General features: G+C 39.3%; 1 protein-coding gene across 3 annotated transcripts in view; it reads left to right on the top strand.

Moving 5' to 3' along the window:
• LOC126190890 (uncharacterized) overlaps nt 1-27479 on the top strand; it is a 136296-nt gene that overhangs the window by 28277 nt on the left and 80540 nt on the right. For all 3 annotated transcript variants that reach the window (XM_049931500.1, XM_049931499.1, XM_049931498.1), the window contains exons 2-3: nt 22665-22849; nt 22949-23038. In XM_049931500.1, the coding sequence (XP_049787457.1) occupies nt 22665-22849; nt 22949-23038 (275 nt within the window). The remainder of the gene's footprint in view (nt 1-22664; nt 22850-22948; nt 23039-27479) is intronic.

Here is a 27479-nt window from a genome sequence, read left to right as displayed (position 1 = left end):
GTTCATGTCCAGTTCATTCCTTTATAATTCCTGGACCACAGACTCCTCTGTGGGGCCCAATGGGTGAATCAGACATATGTTTGTGAATGTCACAGTCACTGTTGAGGGCAGTGGCATGGAGGGGGGGTCTGGACATTGAGTCCTGGTGCTGCTTGTCGCTCCACCTGCTATCTGTCCCACTTTCACATCAAAATGTTCCTGGCGTATCTGTACTAATTCCATATTCTATGCAGAAGTCGGTTGGAAACTGCTGTCCCAGTTGACAGGACTGTCATGTATTCCTGAAAATACATGAGAGGAAATTCTGTTATGTCTGATAGTGTACACTATAAATTGTGGGTCACTGTCCACACCATACCAAGAAGTCGACAGAGTTTGGGAAAGTGTGTCAAGACATACATCTGGGTGAGGGTAGTCTCATAGTCAACTTCAACGTCACATCTCTCTTCACACAGGTATTACTAGAGAGCCACTTCGACAGCAACCTGGTGAAACTGTTTAGATGTGTGCTCCCCACCACCTACTTCCACTTTTGTGGGAAGTCCTGTGAACAGATAGTGCATTGCCACGGGTTCCAGTCTAATGCCAGGCATTACTAACCTGTATAAGGAACACTTCGAGGAGGAGATCTCAAAACTGTGTGCACAAACCAACGACATTGTACAGACATGTGGACAACATATTTTTGGTTTGGCCACATGGTCAAGAAACCCTGAACAGCATACCCAACAATGGCAGGTTCATCATGGAGGTGAAAGAAAACAGATGCCTACTATTTGTAGACATTCTGGTAGAGAAGAACCCTAATGTGATGCTGGAACATTCTGTGTACAGAAAAAAGACGCACAAATGTATCTAAATACCAATACCTGCCACTATTTAATGCAATGCAAATCTGTGGTTGCCGTCCTGGTACACAGACAGCAAGCCACATGCAACAAGGAAAGTCTGCTACTGAGTTACATCATCTGTGCAAAACCTTTTGCAAGAACTGCTACTCAGAGAGAGAAATAAAATGGCTCTGCAGTGAAAAAAGGAGGAGGAAAATAATCTATAAGAAGAACCCAAGAGTCTGGCATTCCTTCCTTATGCACGGCCACTAACAACCAAGATTCATAATGGAGAAGCATTTTTGGTTCAGTGGTTAAAATTAAGAATATGCTTGGGTCAGTCAAAGACCAACTAAAGTACTGGCATCTGACACCTACAGCATCAGTTGCAAGTGTGTCAGACAGTACATTGGCCAGACACAATGATGTATCTAGCAGCTCTGTCCTGAACATGTGAGGAGCATTGCCCTTGGTCAAAATGACAAGTCTGCAGTGGCTGACCACAGCATCATTGAAGGACTCATTTGTTTTTTGAATAGATGGAGATGAAGATGATGTCTCGTGCCAATGGTTTCTGGTACCAGGTCATCTAAGAGGCAGTGGAAACAGGGTACATGATGATACTGTCAACTGGGAAAGTGGTTTCCAGCTCAGCTCTGCGTGGGATGTGGCGTTATCAAAACTATGTCAGGAAGTTCAGTGGAGGCAGAGGGCAGAATAGGCAGTCTAATGCTCTGGACAACTTAAAGTGATGAAGTATGTGTGTAAACTCCCACTTCTTCAACAATACGACTTACTCGAGATTGTTAGCTGACTTTTCTTGCTGGTCAGCTTGCTGCTGCAACCTCCTTTTCTCTTCTTCTCCGAAGTATATTTGCTAGGAACATGAATTTCTCAAGGTTCTTTCTGCTTATAAAATTAAGCAGACATACGCAATTTCTTTTTCTTCACGTCACGATGTATATTTGAACATCAAACTTTTAAAAATATCATTTTTCACATAAACAAATACTATCAAGTAAGTCTCTTCACATGTCCAAAGGTTAGAAATGGAGTTCATTTACACATAAGAAAAGGTTGGCTTAAAACACAAGTCCATTCCCATTCTGAATCTGAATACACGTCTTATCCTCTCCAAGTCCAAAGCAAACATTAATTAAAAGGCTTTTTCCAACTCCATTGTTCTTTTGTCACTACAATTGTCAAAGTTACAGAACAACACTGAACACATAAACATTCCTTGTTCTTCCACTATGGCTTCCATGACACGATCGACAAACACTTGTCGGTGCCATTCGACCACCACATCTACAGTTTTCTCACAATAAACTTCAAACCTGCACACACAGATAGGTGATGCACAGTAATAAGGCTCTCTCACACTTATATTTAAAGTATCATGTGTTCAATACGGTAGAAGGCTGAGTGGTTCTAGAATTTATGCGGAAATTATTGAAACACTATATATCCCCCTCCTCAGATTGAACATGCAATATTTTATGTATAATCATTATGTACATTAATATCATACACAATAACAATTCACATTTTAAAAGTACTCATTTATTACATAGGTTTATATACTTTTTTTTCACCCATAAATCTTTGTACTCTATAGAGCAAGCTTCCACTTGTTGTCATTCTACTGATTCCTTACTCTACCTTGTTTTTCATAACATAAACATTTATTTGTGATTTAATTCCGCATTAATATTACTTAGGAATTGCAAGGACTCTTTCTTTAAATCCATTGGCAAACTTCAGATGTCCATGACACTTGAGTACTTTATTCTGTATTCTAAATCTTTATACTACTTCTTTAGTGTGTAATAGTCTCATAATTTATAGACTGTGGTTTGGAGGAACTCTAGGCAAAATAAAAGTGTTCCTTTTGACACTTGTAAACTTACCTAAAACATGAAAATGTTAGTGTTACATAGAATTCAAACTTACCAGAATAATTCTATAAAACATGTGATTTCTGTCACAATATTGTCCCCTCCTGCTAGGATCAGTACCTATACCTTACTTGTGGGTTGACCATATGAGTGCACTTCCTCTTTCCATTCTGGTAAGTACGCCCCTTTATAAAACATCCCTATTTTTCAGACCACAGGTCGTCCTATCTCCATGTAGATACGCCTGCCCTATGTATTTAGCAAATGCTGGGTACACCCCCTTATTCTTTCTCAGTAGGCCTCATAGTTCTTTACCCCCCCACCCCGTATACATTCCTGTGTATACTATAATTAAATATTTTCTGGTAAAAATAGAAAATCTATTCTGCACTTCGTATTTATTTCTTAATACTTCATCTAATCCCTGGAGTCCTCCTCTACTTTTCAGCTTCTGTATTCTTAATAGATTCCATGTCTATATACTATTCAGTAGATAACATGTTTACTTAGGCTACACAAGTCCCACTATCCTACAATTCTCTGGCTTATGTTCTCTTTCATTACTCATGCCTCTTTCTTATGTACGCTCTATGTAGAATCATCATAGTTCTTATATGTATATATGTATGTGATAGGGTTATAATAGAAGGAAACATTCCATGAAGGAAAAATATACCTAAAAACAAAGATGATGTGACTTACCAAATGAAAGTGCTGGCAGGTCGACAGACACACAAACGAACACAAACATACACACAAAATTCAAGCTTTCGCAACAAACTGTTGCCTCATCAGGAAAGAGGGAAGGAGAGGGAAAGACGAAAGGATGTGGGTTTTAAGGGAGAGGGTAAGGAGTCATTCCAGTCCCGGGAGCGGAAAGACTTACCTTATGGGGAAAAAAGGACGGGTATACACTCGCGCACACACACACATATCCATCCACACATATGGATGGATATGTGTGTGTGTGCGCGAGTGTATACCCGTCCTTTTTTCCCCATAAGGTAAGTCTTTCCGCTCCCGGGACTGGAATGACTCCTTACCCTCTCCCTTAAAACCCACATCCTTTCGTCTTTCCCTCTCCTTCCCTCTTTCCTGATGAGGCAACAGTTTGTTGCGAAAGCTTGAATTTTGTGTGTATGTTTGTGTTCGTTTGTGTGTCTGTCGACCTGCCAGCACTTTCATTTGGTAAGTCACATCATCTTTGTTTTTAGGTATATGTATGTGATAGTCTTTATATAAATAGGTGAAGTAGAACTATCATAATAAAAAAAACGATGTGTGCATATTTCACGATGTACACATATCTTTCCCCCTACAACACTTGGTGGTTGTCACATCTTTCTAATCTGTTGCCTCATTGTTTGTGTATCCGTCTTTCTATGTGTATATGCAGATGTGTGTTCGTGTAGTCTGAGTCTTCGGCCTTCTTATCTGAAGATAAGATGTAGGTTATTGGAAACTAAGGAACTAGGAAGGACTTCTGTGATAGAAGTAGATGAATATGGAAAGAGGGAAAAAGTAGATAGGTCCTCAAATGAGAAGTGAGAAAGGAAATAAATAGAAATGGTTGCTAATATCAAAGAAGAGAAAGAAGATAGCCCCAAAGACAGGAAACCCTTCCCACCCCCCTTCCCCAGGATCCCTACCTCGCAGGTACTTGTGCGAGAAACCGAAGGAGGTTTGGTGTTAAATCATCTCCTACAGAATGGACATTCCCAGCTTCACCCTTGAGGTCCCTGATGGAAATCTTAGCAACCCTATGGAAATAGCAAGTGATGAAGAATCAGTCACACTTGTTCGCGTGGGTTGTTTGAAAGGTATGATGTTGTGTCCATTTTGTGTTACTCATGATTATCTGTTGGTGTAAATCATGCTTTTATCTAAAATACCCACCCCTTTCAAAACTGATACAAACCCTCCCATCTACATCACATCTCATAAAAGATACAAAGTAGAAAATTATTTGCTATAGTATCATCATCATTTAATTAGTCATCCAATATTATGTGTTCTGCTAACTTAATATTCACTTCCATTCATTAAGACAAATATGCTTTAGGAAATATAAATTTGAACTCTGGCCCGACTATGGTGGTACATCTGTCAAAGAATAACACAGATGTCCTAAGGCCAGCTCAGCGAGGAAGTAAACCTTGTGAAGAGCAAAAAAGGCAAAAGCTGGCTTGACTGTACTACACTCAGTCTGAGAATAGTATTCCCGAGACCGAGGGAGATAAGAACTGACCAGGCACCTAAAATTCCCTGTCCCAAGGCTGTGCCAAATGGCTGAGATCGGAGACAACATGTGTACAAATTTCCGCCTCATTCTGCAGCCGAGCAAAGTCGGGACATTCAACTGACTAGAACAAGAAAATCTCTTACCAGGAGCAATTTTGGATGACGTAATCACAAATTCTCACTGGTATAGTTTTTTCCAGTACCTCTAAGTGTGGGATGATAGAATAGTTTACAGTAAGCGTTTGGGGGAATTCGTTGCAGGAAAATTATTACAGAAGAAACACCGAAAACAATTCGGGACCCGATGGTCATCACTCTGCCCGTTAACTAAGAATGTTAACGTCCCTGGGGGATATATGACTCCTCCCGGATCCCATGGATCTGATATTAACTTCACTTGAGCAAGTGCAGACCAGTACTTCTCTTTACATTTTTTTGGACATTTTTTCCCATTGCAAAACAATCACCACTTCACTAGGTAACACCACATTAGGTAAAATTATTCTATGTTCTCCTCTATCCTGGGTAAGTTTGAATCCTTTCCACAAGTTGCTGTAACATTGCTAGTAGCACTAATTTTGGAAGAAGCCATAGTTGAAACGTTTCCGGAGGTTATACTCTCGGTAATTTTCGATCTATAATTTGTTCACATGGTTCCGCCAAACTACACACGTTTATAGTATCAAAGCTGGATATATTCTCTTTGAAATTCTGTCCTACATTATCTACTCATGGAGTGACAACTCATGTACTAGTGCCTGTAATTTGCGATTGGATTATTGTCGACACACTCTTTTAAAGTATGCAACCCCTGCTTTACAGCATCAAACTTAACATTATGTACATTTTCAAATGATCCTAACTTTACATTAATTTCAGATTCGACCATATTACATTTTTCCTTAATATCAAATTCTAATTTTTGTCAAACCCTCGATTTGATCATTCTGTTTCTAATTAAAGTCAGTGAACAGTTGATTTACTTGGAGGTTTAAATAGTTAGTTACTTTATTCTTTAATTCTAATTTCAGATCCTCTACTTTAGTATTTAAATCATCAAATTCAGTCTTTAAAGCCCCCATGCTTTCGCATAAACTACTAAATTCTCTCCTTTGTGATTCTACTTTGGCATTTAGCAGATTTAATTGAGAATTTACTGAGCCTAGTTCTTTCTTTAGAGTTTCATTCTGAGCATTAGAAGCTTCATTTAGTTCCTTTCTTAAAGCCGTTGACTCTGCACTCTGTGCATCTAATTTAACATTTTGAGCTTTGATTAGGTGTACTAACTCGGACCAGTCTGGCATTTCTCTACTGACTCTCATGCCTTAGCTAGTTATTGAGTTTTTTCCATTTGTCCTAAGTTATCCATATTCTTATTAACTTTAGACCTAGTAATCATTAAAAAAATTCAACTCTTGATTATAATAACTACATTCAAGGGCTGATACCACATTGTATTAATACAATAAAGTTCTGTTTTACGCTCACCCGGCGTAGAATTTTGGTTGTGTCGATGAGCGGACGTGTAATCAGCACCAGTGAACAGCAACTGGTGCCGACGTCATCGGTTGTTGGTTGCACAGACAGGTGATGTGCAGTAAATAGGCTCTCTTATATTTAAAATATCATGTGTTTGAGATGGTAGAAGGCTGAGTGGTTCTAGAATTTACGTGGGAATTCTCAAAACACTACAGCAGGCAGTGCCAGGACTTGGCGCTCAGACCCCTCTCCATCCTAGGAGGGTCTGCACCATCACAAGGCACATCATCTCTTGTGGAGGCTTTTGATTGGACCATCCATTGGGCCCTCAGCAGAGGAGACTGTGATCCAGCAGCTATGTCCGCAGCTCGTGGTCTAGTGGCTATCATTGCTACCTCTGGATCACGGGGTCCCGGGTTCGATTCCCATCTGAGTTGGGGATTTTCTTAGCCCGAGGACTGGGTGTTTGTGTTGTCCTCATGTTCTCATCGTCGTCATCATCATCGTCATCATCATCACCATCATCATTTGTGATAGTGGCTAGATTTGAATGTGAAAAAAAATTGGGCTGTGTAAAAATTAGACTTTGTACGGGCGCTGATGACCACGCAGTTGAGTGCCCCACAAACCAATCATCATCATCATCATCATCCAGCAGCTATAAAGGAATGAGCAGGACATGAATCTGACACTTCACCTGAAGATGATTAGAAAACATGTTAAAACATTGTATCACCATCACCTCAACTCGACTGATAACCCAAGAAGATTTCATCAGTGAATAACGTTTGTATCCTGTTTTTACAATTTGAGGAGGATAAATGTACGACTTTTTTTTCCTGGTTACATTTGTTGCTGTGTTGCAGGATTTTCTTACATTCCAGTTTGTTTCTGTATTAGCTTTTAATTTTAAGTGTAAATCCCAATGTTATTGGTTTCAGAATAAAAATAATTTTTGTAAATAACTAGTTGGAATACCTTGGATTTTATCATCAGAATGTATTCTCAGTTCATCAGCTAAAAAAGATGGCATTCCTATAAATATTAATCATATAGAAATATGTACTTAGTATATAATAAACATGCTTGCCATTTAGGTACCAAAGTAATTCTCCTGTAAGGAAATATTTATTATATGCATATTAATCATCTGAGATACAAGAAGTGAAATTTATGTCAAATTTAATTCTTGAGATCAAATCATACTCATTGAATCAGTTACTGTCTTATAATTTTGACCTATATCTTGTTGGTTACATTTCTACAGCTACATATACATGGGTACTTTGCAAATCAGGCTTAAGTGACTGGCAGAGTGTTCATTGAACCACCTTCAAAATAATTCTGGTATTCCATTCTCGAACAGCGTGTGGAAAAAACAAACACCTATGTCTTTCTGTGCAAGCTCTGATTCCCTTATTTTATTGTGATCATCGTTTCTCCCTGTGTAGGTCAGTATCAACAAAAAATTTTTGCATTTGTAGGAGAAAGTTGGTGATTGAAAGTCAAGGGACTGAAATTTCATGAGAAGATCCCACTGCAATGAGAAATGCCTTTGTTTTAATGATGTCCACCCCAAATCATGTATCATATCCATGACACACTCTCCACTGTTTCTCGATAATGCAAAATGTGCTGCATTTCTTTGAACTGTCTTGAAGTACTCCGTTAATCCTATCTGGTAAGGATCCCACACCATACTGCAGTAAATCAAAATATGACAGACAAGCATGGTGTAGGCAGTCTCTTTAGTAGATCTGTTACAGCTTCTAAGTATTCTGTCAATAAAACACAGTTGTTGTTTCACCTTCCCCACAATGTTTCCAGTTTAAGTTGTTTTTGATTGTAATTCACAGGTATTTAGTTGAATTTATGGCATTTAGATTTGACTGATTTATCATGTAACCGAAGTTTAATGGCTTCCCTTTAGCACGCATGTGAATGACCTCATACTTTTCATTATTTAGGGTCAATTGCCAGTTTTCACACCATTTGGATAGCTTTTCTAAATATTTTTGCAATTTGTTTTGATCTTCTGATGACTTTACTGGACAGTAAATGACAGTATCATCTGCAAACAACCTAAGACCAATGCTCCAACTGTCTCCTAAACCATTAATATAGATCGGGATCAGCAGAGGGCCTATAACTCTACCTTTGTGAACACCAGAAATCACTTCTGTTTTATTCCACAACTTTGTCAGTTACTACAAACTGCAATCTCTCTGACAGGAAATAACAAATCCAGTCACATAACGTAGAGAATATTCCATAAGCATGAAATTTGTTCAAGCTGCTTGTGAGATATGGTGTCAAAAGCCTTCTGTAAATCTAGAAATACGTAATCAATTTGAAATCCCTTGTTGATAGCACTCAACTCTGTGTGTGAGTAAAGAGCTACTTGTATTTCACAAGAATGATGTTTTCCAAATCCGTGTTGACTGTGTGTCTATAGACCATTCTCTTTGAGGAAATTCATGTTCCAAAATACTGCTGCATATCAACATTCATGATATGGGCCTTTCATTTATTGAATTACTCCTATTGCCTTTCTTGAATGTTGGTGTAACCTGTGCAATCTTCCAGTCTTTGGGTATGGATCTCTTGTTGAGCCAGTGGTTGTATATGGTTATTAAGTATGGAGCTATTCCACCAGCATACTCTGAATGGAACCATTTGGTATACAGTCTCTGGACTGGAACACTTGCCTTTATTAAGTGATTTAAGCTGTTTAACTACTACAAAGATATCTTCTTCTAAGTTACTCATGTTGGCAGCTGTTCTTGATTCAAATTCTGGAGTATTTACTTAGCCTTCTTTGGTGCACAGGCTTCCATCCAGTCTTTCCAAAAGATACTGAGAAATTGGCCTGTTATGGAATGCTGACTTACTTAACAGTATTTGTTAACTGCCTCTCAGTTTGGCTTTTGTAAAGGATTATTGAGAGAAAGTAATACAAGAACTCACATATAAAGTTGTGGGAGGCTCAACAAGAAAAAGTATCATTTTGGTATATTTTTTGATGTTGCCAAATCCTATGATTTGTGTGGATTATAAAATTCCAATCAGGAAACTAATGTGCTGCAGCATTAGTGTCATCCCTCTTGCATGGATGGAATCTTACCTTCATAAAGAAATAACAGTGTGTGTCACAAGCATGAAATTAATCTCAGAGTGGGGAAACATAAGGTGTAGTTTACCATAACATCTGGTATGGGTTCAACTGTTGTTCTTAACCAGGCCTAGCATTGTTCGGAGCTAGTAGTGTTTTGAATCACAAAGACCCATATTACACTGAGGTGACAAAAGTCATGGGATACTTCATAATAGTGTGTCGGACCTCCTTTTGCTCTGCGTACTGCAGCAATTGAAGTAACATGTACTCAGTAAGTTGCTGGAAGACCCGCGCAAAAATTTTGAACCATGTTGACTGTATAACCGTCTATAATTGTGAAAGTGGTGCAGGATTTTGTGTATGAAATGATTTCTTGATGATGTCCCATAAAAATGTTTGATGAGATTCATGTCGGGTGATCTGGATGGCCAGATCATTCGCTTGAATATAAATGTTTAATGAGATTCATGTCAGGCGATCTGGATGGCCAGATCATTCGCTTCAACTATCCAGAATGTTCTTCAAACCAGTTGTGAACAATTGTGGCCTGGTGACAATTCCATCATTGTTTGTATGGGAACATGAAGTCCATGAATGGCTGTAGATGGTCTTTTCAAGTAGCCAAACATGACCATTTCCAATTAGTGATTGGTTCAGTTAGCCCAGAGAACCCAGCCCATTCCGTGTAAACACAGCCCACGCCATTATGGAGCCACCACCTACTTGCACAGTGTCTTGTTCACAACTTGGGTCCCTGGCTTCATGTAATCTGTGCCACATTCAAATGCCACATTCAAACCCTGCCATCAACTCTTGCCAACTGAAATCAGGACTCATGTGACCAGGATATCGTTTTTCAGTCATCAGGGGTCTAAGTGATACAGCCACGAGTCCAGGACAGGTGCTGCAGGTGATATGCTGTTAACAAAGTCACTTGCATTGGCTATCTGCTGCCACATCCCAGTAACACCAGATTTCGCTGCACTGTCTTAATGTATATGTTTGTCATACTTCCCACATTCATTTCTGCAGTTACGGCATGCAGTGTTGCATGTCTGTCAGCACTGACAACTCTATGCTAATGCCACTACTCTCGGTCGTTGAATGAAGGCCGTCAGTTACTGCATTGTCCAGGTGAGAGGTAATGCTTGAAATCTGGTATTCTTGACACGCTCTTGACACTATAGGCCTCTGAATATTGAATTCCCTAATGATTTCCAAAATGGGGTGTCCCATGTGTCTAGTAGCAACTACTATTCCGCATCCAGAGTCTGTTAATTTCCATTGAGCAGCCATAATCTCATTGGAAACTGTTTCACATGAACCATCTGAGTGCAAATGACAGTTCCAGCACTGCACTGTTCTTTTATACCTTGTGAAAGCCATACTATTGCCATCCGGATATGTACATATTGCTGTCCCATGACTTTTGCCACCTCAGATTTCAAACAAACATTAATGACTTTTTAGCATGACAAGTGGACATTTAAATGATCCTACACTAAATGAAACACCCTTTGTAAAATTCCAAGTGGGTTCAGGTGGATAATAAAGTGCTGACCTAAAGACAAGCGTGTCAGCTTCTTTAGGATATGTTTTGCTCCTTGTTGTCTTACATTATTATCTTCCAGGGAAGTGCACCCAAAATAGATAAACTGTTTATTGAACAAAAATATGCAATAAGCACACTGTATAAAGTAGAGAACCATGTATCTTGCAGAAGCCTTTTTAAAGATCACTTCCCAATACAGGAGCACCTTAATGATTTCTATTTTTGACAATAAAATTCAGTTTCAGACAAACAGTTATTTATAGTCACAATACAGGATACAAAAATAATTTTCATGTAGTTTTTGCTCCACCTCTAGGGTTCTGAGTAGATTTATTTACACCAACAGACATTCAGCAAGCTCCTTACTAATATAAAGCAAGAAATTGGAACTCCATACATATTGAAAACTCATTCTTTCTGCAAATTAAATAAATATCTAGAATGACTTTGTTTCCATTAAGCTGTTACTTGAAATTAGCACTACTAGCTAGCCACGAGTGTGTGCTCATCCTAAAGTGTGCAATAGAAGTGAATACACAAGCCCCCTAAGTAGTATAAAGCCGGTATCACATGGCATGCACATAACTACCAATGCTAAATAAAATTGTAATTTAAAATGATGATGATGTTAAAAATTCTCATTGCTGTGGTGCCCATCCAAAAAGAATCGTGTAGATTTAAGAATAGAAAACTGCTGTCAGCTACATGGCTAGTATTCATTGGGAAGTTGCATGACTAGTAGTAATATACTGTAAACAGGATTCATGATTAACAATTTTTTCTTTAAAAACTACCAGTGTTATCAAGTAAATATTCAACTTTCAATAGCAGATAAACAGCAGCTATTTAGTATTACTAAACAGACAACAGCTTTTCTCAAAGTAGCAGCTTTCTTTCTAAATTACCTTATTAGATATAGACAAAAGTATATAGTGAAAAGGATAGATTGCTACTTACCTTACTCTGTAGTGGAGTTGTTGAGTCACAGACGGACACAACAAAAGGACCGCGCTGAACAAGTAAGCTTCAAAAGGCTTTCTTCTGAATTACACACACACACACACACACACACACACACACACACACACACACACACACACACACACACACACAGTCTCTGGCTGCTGAGGCCAGACTGGCATTATAAGAGAAGCAGTTTGGATGGTGTGGGGGCTGTGGCAGGGAGGGGGAGGGATAGCTTGGTAGGGGTGAGGGATGATAAAGTGCTGCTTGTGGAAGCATACAGGGATGAGCTGGGGAGAGGGTTGGACAACTAGGTGCAGTTGTGAAGTTAGACTGTTCTGCGTTCTACATGGGCATGAAACCAACAAACACTCTCTCCACATGAATGATCACTGACAAACTGCATCCAAGAAACAGCTGGACCACCTAGTTGCTGAGCCCACTGCCCAAAACGTTCTTCACTTCAATGAGTTCTTCACAGCATGTGCCATCTGGATCTTCCCTGAAACACCAGTTTTCTTTACTGCATGGGTGAGAACTCTCTCCGCAGTATATCCTACATTCTTGTAACCCTCTTGGCCTCAACCTTCATTAGTCACTGTCCTCCGTTCACCTGCCCCCTTCCCTGTTCCTACTCCATCACTACATAGCCTTCTGTTTCACCAACACACCTACGGTCTTTTTACTCCTCTCCTTTGCTGCCCCTCCCCCCATCATCTAACCTCACGAATGCAGCTAGCTGCCCTACTCTCTTTTCACATCGTCCCTGTATGCTCCGGAAAGCAGCACTTTACCATCCCCCACTCCTATCCTGCTATCACTTCCCGTTCCTGCCCCAGCTTCCTCCTTACCCCAACCACCCAAATTGCTTTTCCCATCATATGCTGCTGCTCGCAGTATGGTCTTGGCAGGCAGCGACAGTAGTCATGTGTGTACGAGTTGTGTTTGCATGAGTGTGTTTTTGTTTGTTTGTTTTTGTGTGGTTGGTGTGAAGGGGGGCGGGGGCGGCAGGTCTAATTCAGAAGACCACCTTTTGTCCGAATGCATACTTGTTTAGTAGTCTTTTGTTGTGCCTGTCTGCAGCTCAACATCTTCACTGTGTTGTGAATAGCAATCTGTCCTTTTCATAGTCATTATTCCATCCTGGATTTCCCATTGTCTTATTAAATTGAGCTAACATAAGCATAACTGGACCATCTACCATTAACCATGGACCTTACCATGGGGGGGGGGGGGGGAGGGGGGGCTTGCATGCCTCAGTGATACAGGTAGCCGTATTGTAGGTGCAACCACCGTGGAGGGTTATCTGTCGAGAGGCCAGACAAACTTGTGGTTCCTGAAGAGGAGCAGCAGCCTTTTTATTAGTTGCAGGGGCAGTAGTCATGACTGATCTGGCCTTGTAACATCAACCAGAATGGCCTTGCTGTGCTGGTACTGCGAACAGCAGAAATTAGGTGGAAACTGCAAGCATAATTTTTCGCTGAGGGCATGTGCTCTACTGTATGGCCAAATGACGTTGGTGTGCCATTGGGTAAAATATTCCGGATGTAAAATAGCCCTTCCATTCAGATCTCTGGGTGAGGACTACTCAGGGGGTTGTCATCAGGAGAAACAAAACTGACTTTCACCAGATCAGAGTGTAGAATGCTAGATCCATTAATTAGACAGTTATGTTATAAAATTTAAAAAGCAAAATGAATAGGCTGAAGTTAGATATAATGGGAATTAGTGAAGTTTGGTGGCAGGAGGAGCAGGACTTCTGGTTGCGTGATTACAGGGTTATCAATGCAAAGGAGAATAGGGATAATGTAGGGGTGGGTTTAAAAATGAATAAGAAAATAGGAATGCTTAGTGAATGTGTTATCATAGCCAAGATACACAAAGCCCGTGCCTACCACAGTAGTACAAGTTTATATGCCAACTAGCTCCACAGATGAGAAGAGATTGATGAAATGCCTGAGATGAAGGAAATCATTCAGATAGTTAAAGGAGATGGAAATTTAATTGTGATAGGGAACTGGAATTCAACAGTAGGAAAAGGAAGAGAAGGGAAAATAATAAGTGAATGTGAACTGGGGCAAACGGATGAAAGAGGAAGCCACCTGGTACAATTTTGCACAAAGCACAATTTAATCCTTGCTAACACTTGATTTAAGAATCGTAAAAGAAGGCTACATATGTGGAGGAGACCTTTAGATACCGGAAGGTTTCAGATTGATTAAATAATGGTTAGACAGAGATTTAGGAACCAGATTTTAATTTTGAAGACATTTTCAGGGGTAGATGTGGATTCTAAACTTCAGGGGTAGATGTGGATTCTGAACACAAGTTATTGGGTATGAACTGTAGATTAAAACTGAAGAAACTGCAAAAAGCTAGGGAATTAGGGATAGGGGATCTGGATAAGTTGAAAGAGCTAAAGGTTGTTGAGAGTTTTAGAGGGAGCATAAGGCAACGACTGACTAAACCAGGGGAAATGAGTACAATAGATGACGATTGGGTAGCTTAAAGAGATGAAATAGTGAATGCAGCAGAGGATCAAATAGGTAAAAAGACAAGACCTAGTAGAAATCCTTGGATAAGACAAGAGATATTGTATTTAACTGGTGAAAGCAGAAAATTTAAAACCACAGTAAATGAAGCAGGTGAAAGGGAATACAAATGTCAAAAAATGAGATTGACAGGAAGTGCAAAATGGCTAAGGAGGAATAGCTAGAGGACAAATGTAAGGATTTAGAAGCATATTTCTGTTGGAGAAAGATACACCACCTACAGGAAGATTAAAGAGGCCTCTCGGGAAAAGAGAAGCAAGTTGTATGAATATATCAAGAGCTCAAATGGAAAGCAGTCCTATGCAAAGAAGGGAAAGCTGAAAGGTGGAAGGAGTGTGTGAAGAGGCTACCGTATTTACTCGAATCTAAGCCGCACTTTTTTTCCTGTTTTTGTAATCGAAAAAACCGCCTGCGGCTTAGAATCGAGTGCAAAGCAAGCGGAAGTTCTGAAAAATGTTAGTAGGTGCCGCCACAACTAACTTCTGCCATCGAATATATGTAGCATGCTTTGTAGACACAAAGATAAATACTGGCGCCAAAACCTCTGCGTCAATAAATAAATTTTAAAAAAAGGTGGAAGACGAGCTTTTTTTCTCCGTCCCGAGTTTCGACCATTTTCATACATTATCCAACAAAGTAAATACAAATTCCGTATTGTTCATCTTCGAATGTAGCAGAATTTCAATGTACTACAAAAATATGACTGGCAAGACTGTTTGGGATGTTTGTCAATACGGCCAACTCTACGTTCTGAATTTTTTCCTACCTGTGAGAAGAGATGGTTGCTAATAGGAACCTGATGAAATGTGAATCACATGCACTATTCTCTTCACCATAAGAATAATACGAATATAAACATTTTGCCATGTATTCTTTCGTGTTTGCTGCTATCTCATTTAAATCGTGTCTGCCTAATAAACTACGAAACTAGAGCGAGACAACAGCAAACGCGGAAGAATATACGTATCGTGTCATGTTTATATTCATATTATTTGTATGCCTAATAGTGATACAGTCAGAAATGAAGCACGGCAACTGACTAGATTTTTAAATCTAAGATGACTAATTTCTGTGCAGAATTTGATGTACTAAAGAAGCGGCCGCAAAGATTTTCAAACGGAGAAACTATTTTCGCCTAACTCTCGTTCAGAACATGTTCTATCATACGCAGTCTATTATTTGGTTCTTGTTGATCATTATCAAAGAAAGCAGCAGTGTAAGTAACAACAAATAGCAGTCTCTTGCCATTTTTTCGCTAATGAGACGATTCCTCTCTTTTTTTTTTTTTTTTTTTTTTAATTGTAAGCGGCGGTAGCGCACACAAAAGCAAGCCATGCCGCGAGCGGCGACAGGCCGTAAACACGCACTATCAGAATGCGACAAACAGTACATGACACAGTACAGTAATGCATTTTTAGCTTACAGTGGCGTAAACACCTATAACAAAGAAAATGGCACTTATCAGATCAAAGCAAAATAAGCAATCGATTCAAACCAGACGAAGCACGTGAAAAAGGAAGGGTACCCGTATAAATACTGACGGAGCGCCTGACGCATAGCAATGGCTACCTGGTAAAGCTTAACTGCTAAGCTTACGACTCGAACCAAACTACTGTAGCTGTATCGTCATTCATTCGACCTAAATTGTGTCTCATATTACAATGGACCAACTTTGTTTCGATTTAGAGGTGCGGCCTAAAACTTTTCTCTCCCCTTGAATTTCGAGTCTCAAATTTCAGGTGCGGCTTAGATTCGGGAATTTTTTTTTCCCTTTATTTCGAGTCTCATTTTTCAGGTGCGGCTTAGATTCGAGTGCGGCTTAGATTCGAGTAAATACGGTATACAAGGGAGATAAACTTGAAGACAGGATTATAGAAAAGGAAGAGGACGTAGGTAAAGATGAGATGGGAGGAATGATACTGCAAAAAGAATTTGACAGAGCCCTGAAAGATCTAAGCCACAACAAGGCCCCAGGAGTAGACGACATTCTGTCAGAACTACTAATAGTCTTGGGAGAGCCAGCCATGACAAAACTCTTCCATCTGGTGTGCAAGATGTACGAGTCAGGCAAAATACCCTCAGATTCAAGTTGAATGTAGTAATTCCAATTCCAAAGAAAGTAGTTGTTGATAGATGTGAAAATTACTGAACTGTCAGTTTAATAAGTCATGGCTGTAATATACTAACAAGAATTCTTTACAGAAGAATGGAAAAAGCTGGTAGAAGCTGACCTCGGGGAAGACCAGCTTGGATTTATGAGAAATGTAGGAACATGTGAAGCAATACTGACCCTATGACTTACTCTAGAGGATAGGTCAAAGAAAGGCAATCCTGTGTTTAAAGCATTTGTAGACTTAAAGAAAGATTTTGTCAATGGTGACTGGAATATTCTCTTTGAAATTGTGAGGGCAGCAGAGGTAAAATACAGGGAGCAAAAGGCTATTTACAACTTGTGCAGAAACCAGACAAGGGGTCAAGGGTCATAAAGGGAGGCAGTGGTTGAAAATGGAGTGAGACCAGGTTGTAGCCTATCCCTGAGGCTTTTCAATTTGTACCTGAACAAGCAGTAAAGGAAGCCAAAGAAAAATTTGGAGTAGGAATTAAAGTTAAGGGAAAAGAAATAAAAACCTTGAGGTTTGCCAGTCACATTGTAACTCTGTCACACAACAAAGGACTTGGAAGATCAGTTGAATGGAGGACATAAGATGAACATCAAGAAGAGCAAAACAAGGATAATGAAATGTAGTCTAATTAAATCACATAATGTTAAGGGAATTAGACCAGGGAACGAGACACTTAAAGTAATAGATGAGTTTTGCTATTTGGGTTGTAAAATGACTGAGTATGATTGAAGTAGAGATGATATAAAATGTACTGGTAATGGCAAAAAAAGTATCTCTGAAGAGGAGAAATTTATTAATATCGAATATAGATTTAAATGTTATGAAGTCTTTTGTGAAGGTATTTGTCTGTAGTGTAACTATGCATGGAAATGAAATGTAGTGTAGTGTATGGAAATAAAATGTGGATGGTAAACAGTTTACACAAAAAGAGAATACAAGCTTCTGAAATGAAATATATGACAATATATGACATAGCTCCATTCAGCAATACTAAACAGTCCTCCAAAGTAGTACGTTCAGTCAACGATTTAACAATTGCAAATTTCAGGGAAAGCCTACAGCAGTTAGACTGGGATGAGGTGTACCGTGAACCTGATGCCAATTTAAAATATAATTTATTTCATGACATTTTTGTAAATGCATTTGAAAACTGCTTCCCCAAGAAAATAGTTAAATATACTCGTAAGAAACCTCGTAACAAACCATGGCTTACTAAGGGTATAAAAATATCTTGTAACCGGAAAAGGGAAATGTATCTATGTATCTGACAGCAAGAAAGAGTAGTGACCCAGAAACTATCAAACATTATAAAAACTACTGTGTTATATTAAGAAAAGTTATTAAAAAATCCAGAAGTATGTGTATCATGTCTGAAATCAGCAACTCTGATAATAAAATTAAAACAATTTGGAATATTATTAAAAGAGAAACAGGTCAACCAAGAGCACAGGAAGACAGTATTACCATCAAATTGAATGAAAACTTTACGAACAAAAAGTCAGAAGTTGAAAATATTTTTAATAATCATTTTCTAAATGTTGTGGATATAGTAGGATCCAGGTGTTCATTAGAAGATGCTAGGCTGTTAATGGAAGAGGCCATACCTATGCAATTTGATACAATTAAAATCTCACCCACTTCTCCCTCTGAAATTAGGAAAATAATAAACTTGCTTAAAAGCAAAAACTCACATGGAATTGATGGCATTTCCAGAAAAATACTAAAAGCTTGTTCTCAACAGATAAGTAAGATTCTGAGCCACCTGTGTAATAGCTCTCTGGAACAGGGCATTTTCACTGATAGACTGAAATATGCTATTGTTATACCTTTGCATAAAAAGGGGGATAGATCTGATGTCAACAATTACCATCCAGTCTCCCTTCTAACAGCTTTAGCCAAAATTTTTGAGAAAGTAATGTATTCAAGAGTAGCTTCATATATCTGTAACAATGAAGTACTAACAAAATGTCAGTTTGGTTTCCAGAAAGGTTTTTCAACAGAAAATGCCATATATGCTTTCACCAATCAAATTTTGAATGATCTGAATAACCAAACACCACCCATTGGGATTTTTTGTGATCTCTCAAAGGCTTTTGATTGTGTAAATCATGAAATTCTGCTAGACAAGCTCAAGTATTGTGGCATGAGTGGGACGGTGCACAAATGGTTTACTTCATACCTAACTGGAAGAGTGCAGAAAGTTGAAATAAGTAGTTCTCATAATATGCAAAGATCAACACATTCCTCAAACTGGGGAACTATCAAGAATGGGGTTCCACAAGGGTCAGTCTTGGGTCCTTTGTTGTTCTTAATATATATTAATGACTTGCCATTCTATATTCATGAAGAGGCAAAGTTAGTTCTCTTTGCTGATGATACAAGTATAGTAATCACACCTGACAAACAAGAATTAACTGATGAAATTGTCAATACTGTCTTTCAGAAAATTACTAAGTGGTTCCTTGTAAACGGACTCTCACTGAATTTTGATAAGACACAGTACATACAGTTCCGTACAGTAAATGGTATGACGCCATTAATAAATATAGACCTTAATCAGAAGCATATAGCTAAGGTAGAATATTCCAAATTTTTAGGTGTGTCCATTGATGATAGATTAAATTGGAAGAAACACATTGATGATCTGCTGAAACGTTTGAGTTCAGCTACTTATGCAATAAGGGTCATTGCAAGTTTTGGTGATAAACATCTTAGTAAATTAGCTTACTACGCCTATTTTCACTCGTTGCTTTCATATGGCATCATATTTTGGGGTAATTCATCACAGAGGAATAAAGTATTTATTGCACAAAAGCGTGTAATCAGAATAATAGCTGGAGTCCACCCAAGATCATCCTGCAGACATTTATTTAAGGATCTAGGGATATTCACAGTAGCTTCTCAGTATATATACTCTCTTATGAAATTTGTTATTAACAACCAAACCCAATTCAAAAGTAATAGCAGTGTGCATAACTACAATACTAGGAGAAAGGATGATCTTCACTATTCAAGATTAAATCTAACTTTGGTACAGAAAGGGGTGAATTATACTGGCACTAAAGTCTTTGGTCACTTACCAAATAGTATCAAAAGTCTGACAGATAACCAACAAGTATTTAAGAAGAAATTAAAAGAATTTCTGAATGACAACTCCTTCTACTCCATAGAGGAATTTTTAGATATAAATAAAACAAATATTTAAAAAAATAAAAATAAAAAACACAAAAAATGAAAAAGTTGTTATATTAACTTAAGTATGTTGTTAAATTAACTTAATTATGTCATGTATTGGAAAATTTGACTCGTTCCACATCATTACAAAATATCGTATTCATGATCCATGGAACTAGTATTAATCTAATCTAATCTAATCTAATCTAATCTAATCTGGTGCTACAGAAGATTAGAAGGGTCAGTCATGTGACTAATGAGGAGGTACTGAAAACAATTGGGTAGACAAGAAATTTGTGGCACAACTTCACCAAAAGAAGGACTCTGTTGGTAGGACATATTCTGAGACATCAAGGGATCACCAATTTAATATTGGAGGGAAGTGTGGGGGATAAAAATCATAGAGGGAGACCAAGAGATAAATACAGTTAGCAGATTCAGAAGGATGTAGGTTGCAGTAGTTATTCGTGGATGAAGTGGCTTGCACAGGATAGTCATGGAGAGCTGAATGAAACGATTTTTTGGACTGAAGACAACAACAAGCATAACAACCCTAAGCGGTACAGCAATACTCCATTATTTCATGAACAAAACAGTTTAGATTGACCAAGTGCCACATTTATGATAGTTACTGTTAACACAGAATATAGATTAAGATTATGCAGCATATTTGTTCTTTGTTAATGTATACTTTGGCTCATTTCACATCTCTGATGGTTCTCCTTCTTGATGGCATTCATAGAACACAGAGAATTAATTAATTAATTAATGTAGGTTAATTCTTACAAAGAATTAACCTACATTAATTGTACATAGCCAAAGTCTCACCATGTCAGTTTTAGACAAAATAGAATTAATTAATTAATTAAGTAATTAATGTTGAATTACCTGTAGAATTGTTCATATTCTTCAAGAAGCTTTATCTGACTATTGTAACCCTTATTTAGGGTCAAGAAACATTAAATTGTCCATTAGTCAACAAAAACCAATAATAGTTCCTGATTTAAATTAATGTAAGTCCAAGCACAACTGCACACAGTTTAAAATTAGTCTTATGATATTGGAAATCACACACTCATCAAATAGAAGCACTGTATGCAATTTTACATCAGCCCTTGTAATACACATGATAGACCTGTTTCTCTAGTCAGTCAATCAGTCAAAAAGCACGGCAGCCACTATCCAAATACAAGTCTAGTCCTGGTTAACAACAACAGTGGCTGCAGTTTGCTTCTTAGAGGCAGAGTTGGATAACGGCAGCTAGCGAAGGAAAACTGGGAGCAACCCAACTGCTGGATGGCCTTGTATTGGGCCACTATGGAATTTCAGCAACCAGCTTGTGATAAAGGTGACTTCCCTACTGGAGGCAGCCTCACTGGATTTGCGTGGTACGACTGTATCTTCCATTTGCATATCTGATGGGGCTACAGAACTGACATAAAGAGTGCTTTAAATTCTAAATTACAGGGGTTGGAAAAACTATTGAAACACTGTGGGGAAACACATGTTTGAACATAAATGCAGATGCTAAACAAACATGCAGGTTGCGCTATTGTATTTAACCACAAAGGCCACCCACGCAGTGAACTTAATACATTGCAGGTGTCAGTCTTGGTGAGAACAGAGTTCTTTGTAATTGAGAGTGCATTATGTCAGAGCTAAGTGAATTCAAACATGGGTAAGTTGTTGGTGTTTATACGGTGGATGCTTCCATAACCAAGGGATCCAAACTATATGGTGTTTCAAGAAGCACTATATCAAAGATTTATAGCACATACACGGAAAGTGGAAAAACATTGTCACTAAGTCACAACAGGGACAAAAGTGTGGGGTGAGTGATTGTCACAGACTGTCATTGAATAGTATTGTGACAGAAAATAAGACGACAGTAGCTTCAAAAGTACCTGCAGATCTGAATGCTGCACATGCAAACCCTGTGAACACCAATACAACACACAGGGAGCTCCATAAGCAGGGAACTACAGAGTGAACTGGAATTTTGAAACCATTCATCAGTGATACAAATGTCCGTAACAGGAAAAGATGCATCTGAAGGCATAAACCTGGACTGTGGAGCAGTGGAAGAAAGTCATTTGGTCAGATGAGTATTGCGTTACACTGTTTCCAAGTTCTGGCCGTGTTGCATCCTGAGAATGAAACATGGTGTGGGTTCGGTGATGATATGGGCAGTCATATCATGATATTCCAGAGGCCGCTATGGTAGTCTGCAAGGTCACATTATTGCCAAGGATTATGTGACCATATTGTCTGATGAGATCCATCCCATGGTACAGTGTTTGCTCCCTGATGGTCATTTTGTGTTCCAAGATGACAGGGCTATTCACATAGCTCACATCATCCATAATGGGTTTTGTGAGCGCAAGGATGAGTTGTCGCCTCTTTCTTGGTCACCACAGTCACCAGATCTCAATATTAGTCTTCAGATCTTTATTTATCCTTACCGGTATGACTGGAAGCTGCTTTGAATGTCAGCATGTTTTGTACACCATATTAGCCATGGTAGTGCGTTATGCTTTTACTGTTTCCATATTTTTCCCAGATCATGTATGTCTGATACATGTTACTGAAATAATTTATCTTTACATTACTTATCTAAAAGAAATTTCTGAATTTTGCTTGAATTAGTTATGCTTTTATTGGTGATTCATGTAACACAGTATTGACAGTTAATATGTACTTAAAAGTAAGAGAACATTGAGTTTTTGTGCTCTTTCAGGTGACCATGTAGTTGAGCAAGCTTTGGCAGAAATTGGGATTTCAGCAGAGGATTTGTCTCCTATCACTACGGAGAACGATCAAAAGTTATGGGTATGTCCTGTCAAATCATGCAACAAGATATTTCCCAGACTGTGTATGCTCCGCATCCACATACTCTGCCATTATGGAATAAGGCCATACAAGGTAAAATCCATCTGAATAAGGCAGATAGCACTGCTGATTCAATCAAATTATTTTGTCCACTGTTATTGCCACTACTATTTATGAAACATTATTTTCCAGTGTGACTATCAGGGGTGTGAATGGTCATTTTACACTTATTTCAAATTAAAGAGACATAAAGAAACTCACTTAAAGAAAAAGGACTACATGGTAAGTTACAATGAATAAAACCTGCATATTTAAAAGAAAATCCAGTTTTCCTGTTTGACATTTATTAGATGTAATATATAACATAAATTGCTTACTGGAGTTCTTAAATTTAGCTACTTGTCTGAGTACTGAAGAAACTCTTGTGAAAATTTAACTCACTGGTAAAATATTCTACCTTAAGGTAGCAGAATTCATAGTTTGAGCATTAAAAAGATGTCAGACCCTGAATTTTGGAGCTGGAAGTTGTTCCTTCCAACAGAACTGGAAACAATGATATGAATCTGTTGTTTTGTTAATAAGCCAGCTTTAATCTTCATACAATAAGATCAAAGTGGTATAGAAATAATTGTGTTAATGTGACCCCTAGGTTATGGGGACGAAGGTCTGATCATAAAAGTGAATACATTATAACAGCAAAAAGGTTCAGTTTACTGAAGTGCTGTGGATAATTTATTTTACATGCAAGTTTTCAGGACTTGTTCCACAGTCTTTTGAAATTTCCTGAAGACAACATTATTTCTATGGTTACTGTACAGATCCAGTTAATAAAGTACTCAGCCAATTAGTTGCCAGAATTTGTTTATTTTTATACTTCCCTCAGATTTTGATACTGCTGAGAGTACCTTCTAAAGAACAATGATTTACCTAAAATATGTTTGACAACAGGAACTGGTATCTGGCTACCATTTATGAATATAAAGCAAGTAAAAATCCTAATCTGTAAATAAATCTGTTACTTACTTGGGTTACATTACGTAAAACATTGCATAATACATATTACACCCCCTAAGAGCTGAGGTGCTGAGGTCACAGGCAGACAATGTGAATGAAATGCCCATAAAAATGTAAAATTAAAATGTGTATAGCTACTGAACAGACAAATGTCAGACTAGCTGCAGGGCTTATGTAGACTAGCATAGGGCACGCCACACATTGCGGGCTGATTCCAAAAACACATACTCAGTTATATAATATTTAACTTTTCCTGCAGTGACATGCCATTGTAACATACAAATTAGTAATCTAAGTTGCTACCAATACGAAATAGTATAATAGCAACTGAGTAAAAACAGATAAAATTACAAGGAATAAAAAAGTACTACATAATCTCAGATTGGGCTAACTACTACATTTTTCCACAGTATAAACGCAGAAAAAAACTGTGTTAACATGGAGACATAAGTAGCACGTTTCTATAGTGAAAAATGCAGAAGAGAATTTTTAAGCTTTGAGAACAATGTTGCAGGAAGTGCCCCCTTATAATAAACTAGCTCATCAGAGAAACAATGCCATTTCGTGAAACTAAAGGAAAGCATCATGAGATGAGATGTATGTGTGGGGGAAAAAATGCTTGTGAAGAGGAGGTGATGTTGATAAACAAGATACCATAGCAATGACTTGAAACCATTAAAGAAGACTGTCACTGTGGGTAATGCTGTAGCTGACTGGCTTCACTTAATGACTGAGAACAGCTGTGTTTGCTTAGAGTTTCAGTGCTAACAGACAAGCAACACTGTTTAAAATGACCACAGAAATCAGTGGGGGATGTGTGACGGATGAATCCATCAGAATAGTGCAGTGAAATTTGGCGTTAATGGGCTATGGCAGCAGACAGCCAATGTGAGCACTTTTGCTAACAGTATGACATCGCCTGCACCTCTCCTGGCCTTGTGACCATATTGGTTAGGCCCTAGATAGCTGGAAAACCATGGCATGGTCATATGAGTCCTGATTCCAGTTGGTAAGAGCTGACAGTAGGGTTTGAGTGTGTTGCAGACTCCTTGGACGAATGGACCCAAGTTATCGATAAGGCACTGTGCCAGCTGGTAGTGGCTCCGTAATAGTATGGGCTTTGTTTACACAGAATAGAGTGGATCCTCTGGTCCAACTGAACTGATCATTGACTGGAAATGGTTTTGTTCGGCTACTTGAAGACCATTTGCAGTCAGTCATGGACTTCATGTTCCCAAAATATGATGGAATTTTTATGAATGACAATGTACCATGTCACCAGCCAAAGTTGTTTGCAATTGGTTTGAAAAACATTCTGGAGAATTTGAGTAAATGATTTTGCCGCCCAGATTGCCTGACATGAATCCCATCGAACATTTATGGGATGTAATCGAGATGTCAGTTCATGCAAAAGAACTCTACACTGGCAACACTTTCACAATTATGGATGACTATAGGGGGCAGGTTTCTGCAGAGAATTTCCAACAATTTATGGAGTCCATGCCACATCGAGTTGCTGCAAACCAATTAGTACAGAATACATTATACCTTCTGACTCAACACACCCTCAATCACATAAGGTGGCCTTTTTCACTCAGACATAAGCCATGCAGTAGTAAACAGAGAAGAAATAGAGAGCTGAATTTAATTAAAACTGTAGCTTATAATAATACACTCCTGGAAATGGAAAAAAGAACACATTGACACCGGTGTGTCAGACCCACCATACTTGCTCCGGACACTGCGAGAGGGCTGTACAAGCAATGATCACACGCACGGCACAGCGGACACACCAGGAACTGCGGTGTTGGCCGTCGAATGGCGCTAGCTGCGCAGCATTTGTGCACCGCCGCCGTCAGTGTCAGCCAGTTTGCCGTGGCATACGGAGCTCCATCGCAGTCTTTAACACTGGTAGCATGCCGCGACAGCGTGGACGTGAACCGTATGTGCAGTTGACGGACTTTGAGCGAGGGCGTATAGTGGGCATGCGGGAGGCCGGGTGGACGTACCGCCGAATTGCTCAACATGTGGGGCGTGAGGTCTCCACAGTACATTGATGTTGTCGCCAGTGGTCGGCGGAAGGTACACGTGCCCGTCGACCTGGGACCGGACCGCAGCGACGCACGGATGCACGCCAAGACCGTAGGATCCTACGCAGTGCCGTAGGGGACCGCACCGCCACTTCCCAGCAAATTAGGGACACTGTTGCTCCTGGGGTATCGGCGAGGACCATTCGCAACCGTCTCCATGAAGCTGGGCTACGGACCCGCACACCGTTAGGCCGTCTTCCGCTCACGCCCCAACATCGTGCAGCCCGCCTCCAGTGGTGTCGCGACAGGCGTGAATGGAGGGACGAATGGAGATGTGTCGTCTTCAGCGATGAGAGTCGCTTCTGCCTTGGTGCCAATGATGGTCGTATGCGTGTTTGGCGCCGTGCAGGTGAGCGCCACAATCAGGACTGCATACGACCGAGGCACACAGGGCCAACAGCCGGCATCATGGTGTGGGGAGCGATCTCCTACACTGGCCGTACACCACTGGTGATCGTCGAGGAGACACTGAATAGTGCATGGTACATCCAAACCGTCATCGAACCCATCGTTCTACCATTCCTAGACCGGCAAGGGAACTTGCTGTTCCAACAGGACAATGCACGTCCGCATGTATCCCGTGCCACCCAACGTGCTCTAGAAGGTGTAAGTCAACTACCCTGGCCAGCAAGATCTCCGGATCTGTCCCCCATTGAGCATGTTTGGGACTGGATGAAGCGTCGTCTCACGCGGTCTGCACGTCCAGCACGAACGGTGGTCCAACTGAGGCGCCAGGTGGAAATGGCATGGCAAGCCGTTCCACAGGACTACATCCAGCATCTCTACGATCGTCTCCATGGGAGAATAGCAGCCTGCATTGCTGCGAAAGGTGGATATACACTGTACTAGTGCCGACATTGTGCATGCTCTGTTGCCTGTGTCTATGTGCCTGTGGTTCTGTCAGTGTGATCATGTGATGTATCTGACCCCAGGAATGTGTCAATAAAGTTTCCCCTTCCTGGGACAATGAATTCACGGTGTTCTTATTTCAATTTCCAGGAGTGTAGATATGATCCATCTATAGCACACACAATTTTTGAGAAAGAAGCAAGAAATAGAATTATTACCTTAGGTGACTGTAAAAATGAGAAAAGTGAAAATGAAAGGTATATTTCAGTTTCTTTCATAGGCAATATGTCGTACAGTGTTATCTGTTTGTTGACTTAAAAAATAAGGTTGCAAAGTAGCTTTCTCCACTGATAACAACCTACAGAAAAATTTTAATCCATTATATTAAAACTGCTAATGAACCCTTATGCAGTTCAAATGTCTACAAGATTACATGTGATTCATCTCCAGTATTTTCTATTGGACAAACTGGGCGTGTTTTTAATGTTAGATACAAAGAATAATATTTAGGTAAAAAAGATTCCAAGTCCATAGTGCTATGTTCACAGAACACTTCTTAACATTGGGCCACAATCTGAAAAAGAGTAGAAGAAATTGAGATTGTGCATAAACGAAAGAAAGGATGGAGGTAGGATCTGTTGAAAGAATTAGAATTTCTCAGACGCACAATAAGGAAAGATGGCCTTCTTTTAAACGAACAGTTGCAATCAAGAAACAGAGGCTTCTACAATAGTTTCAAGCCATTGATTGTAACCAAGTAATATCCTGCT

Source organism: Schistocerca cancellata, chromosome 6 (assembly GCF_023864275.1).
Source record: "Schistocerca cancellata isolate TAMUIC-IGC-003103 chromosome 6, iqSchCanc2.1, whole genome shotgun sequence".
Taxonomy (NCBI): Eukaryota; Metazoa; Arthropoda; class Insecta; order Orthoptera; family Acrididae; genus Schistocerca; species Schistocerca cancellata.
The sequence above is the reverse complement of the archived record's forward strand: the minus strand, read 5'-3'. Positions and strand labels throughout refer to the sequence as shown.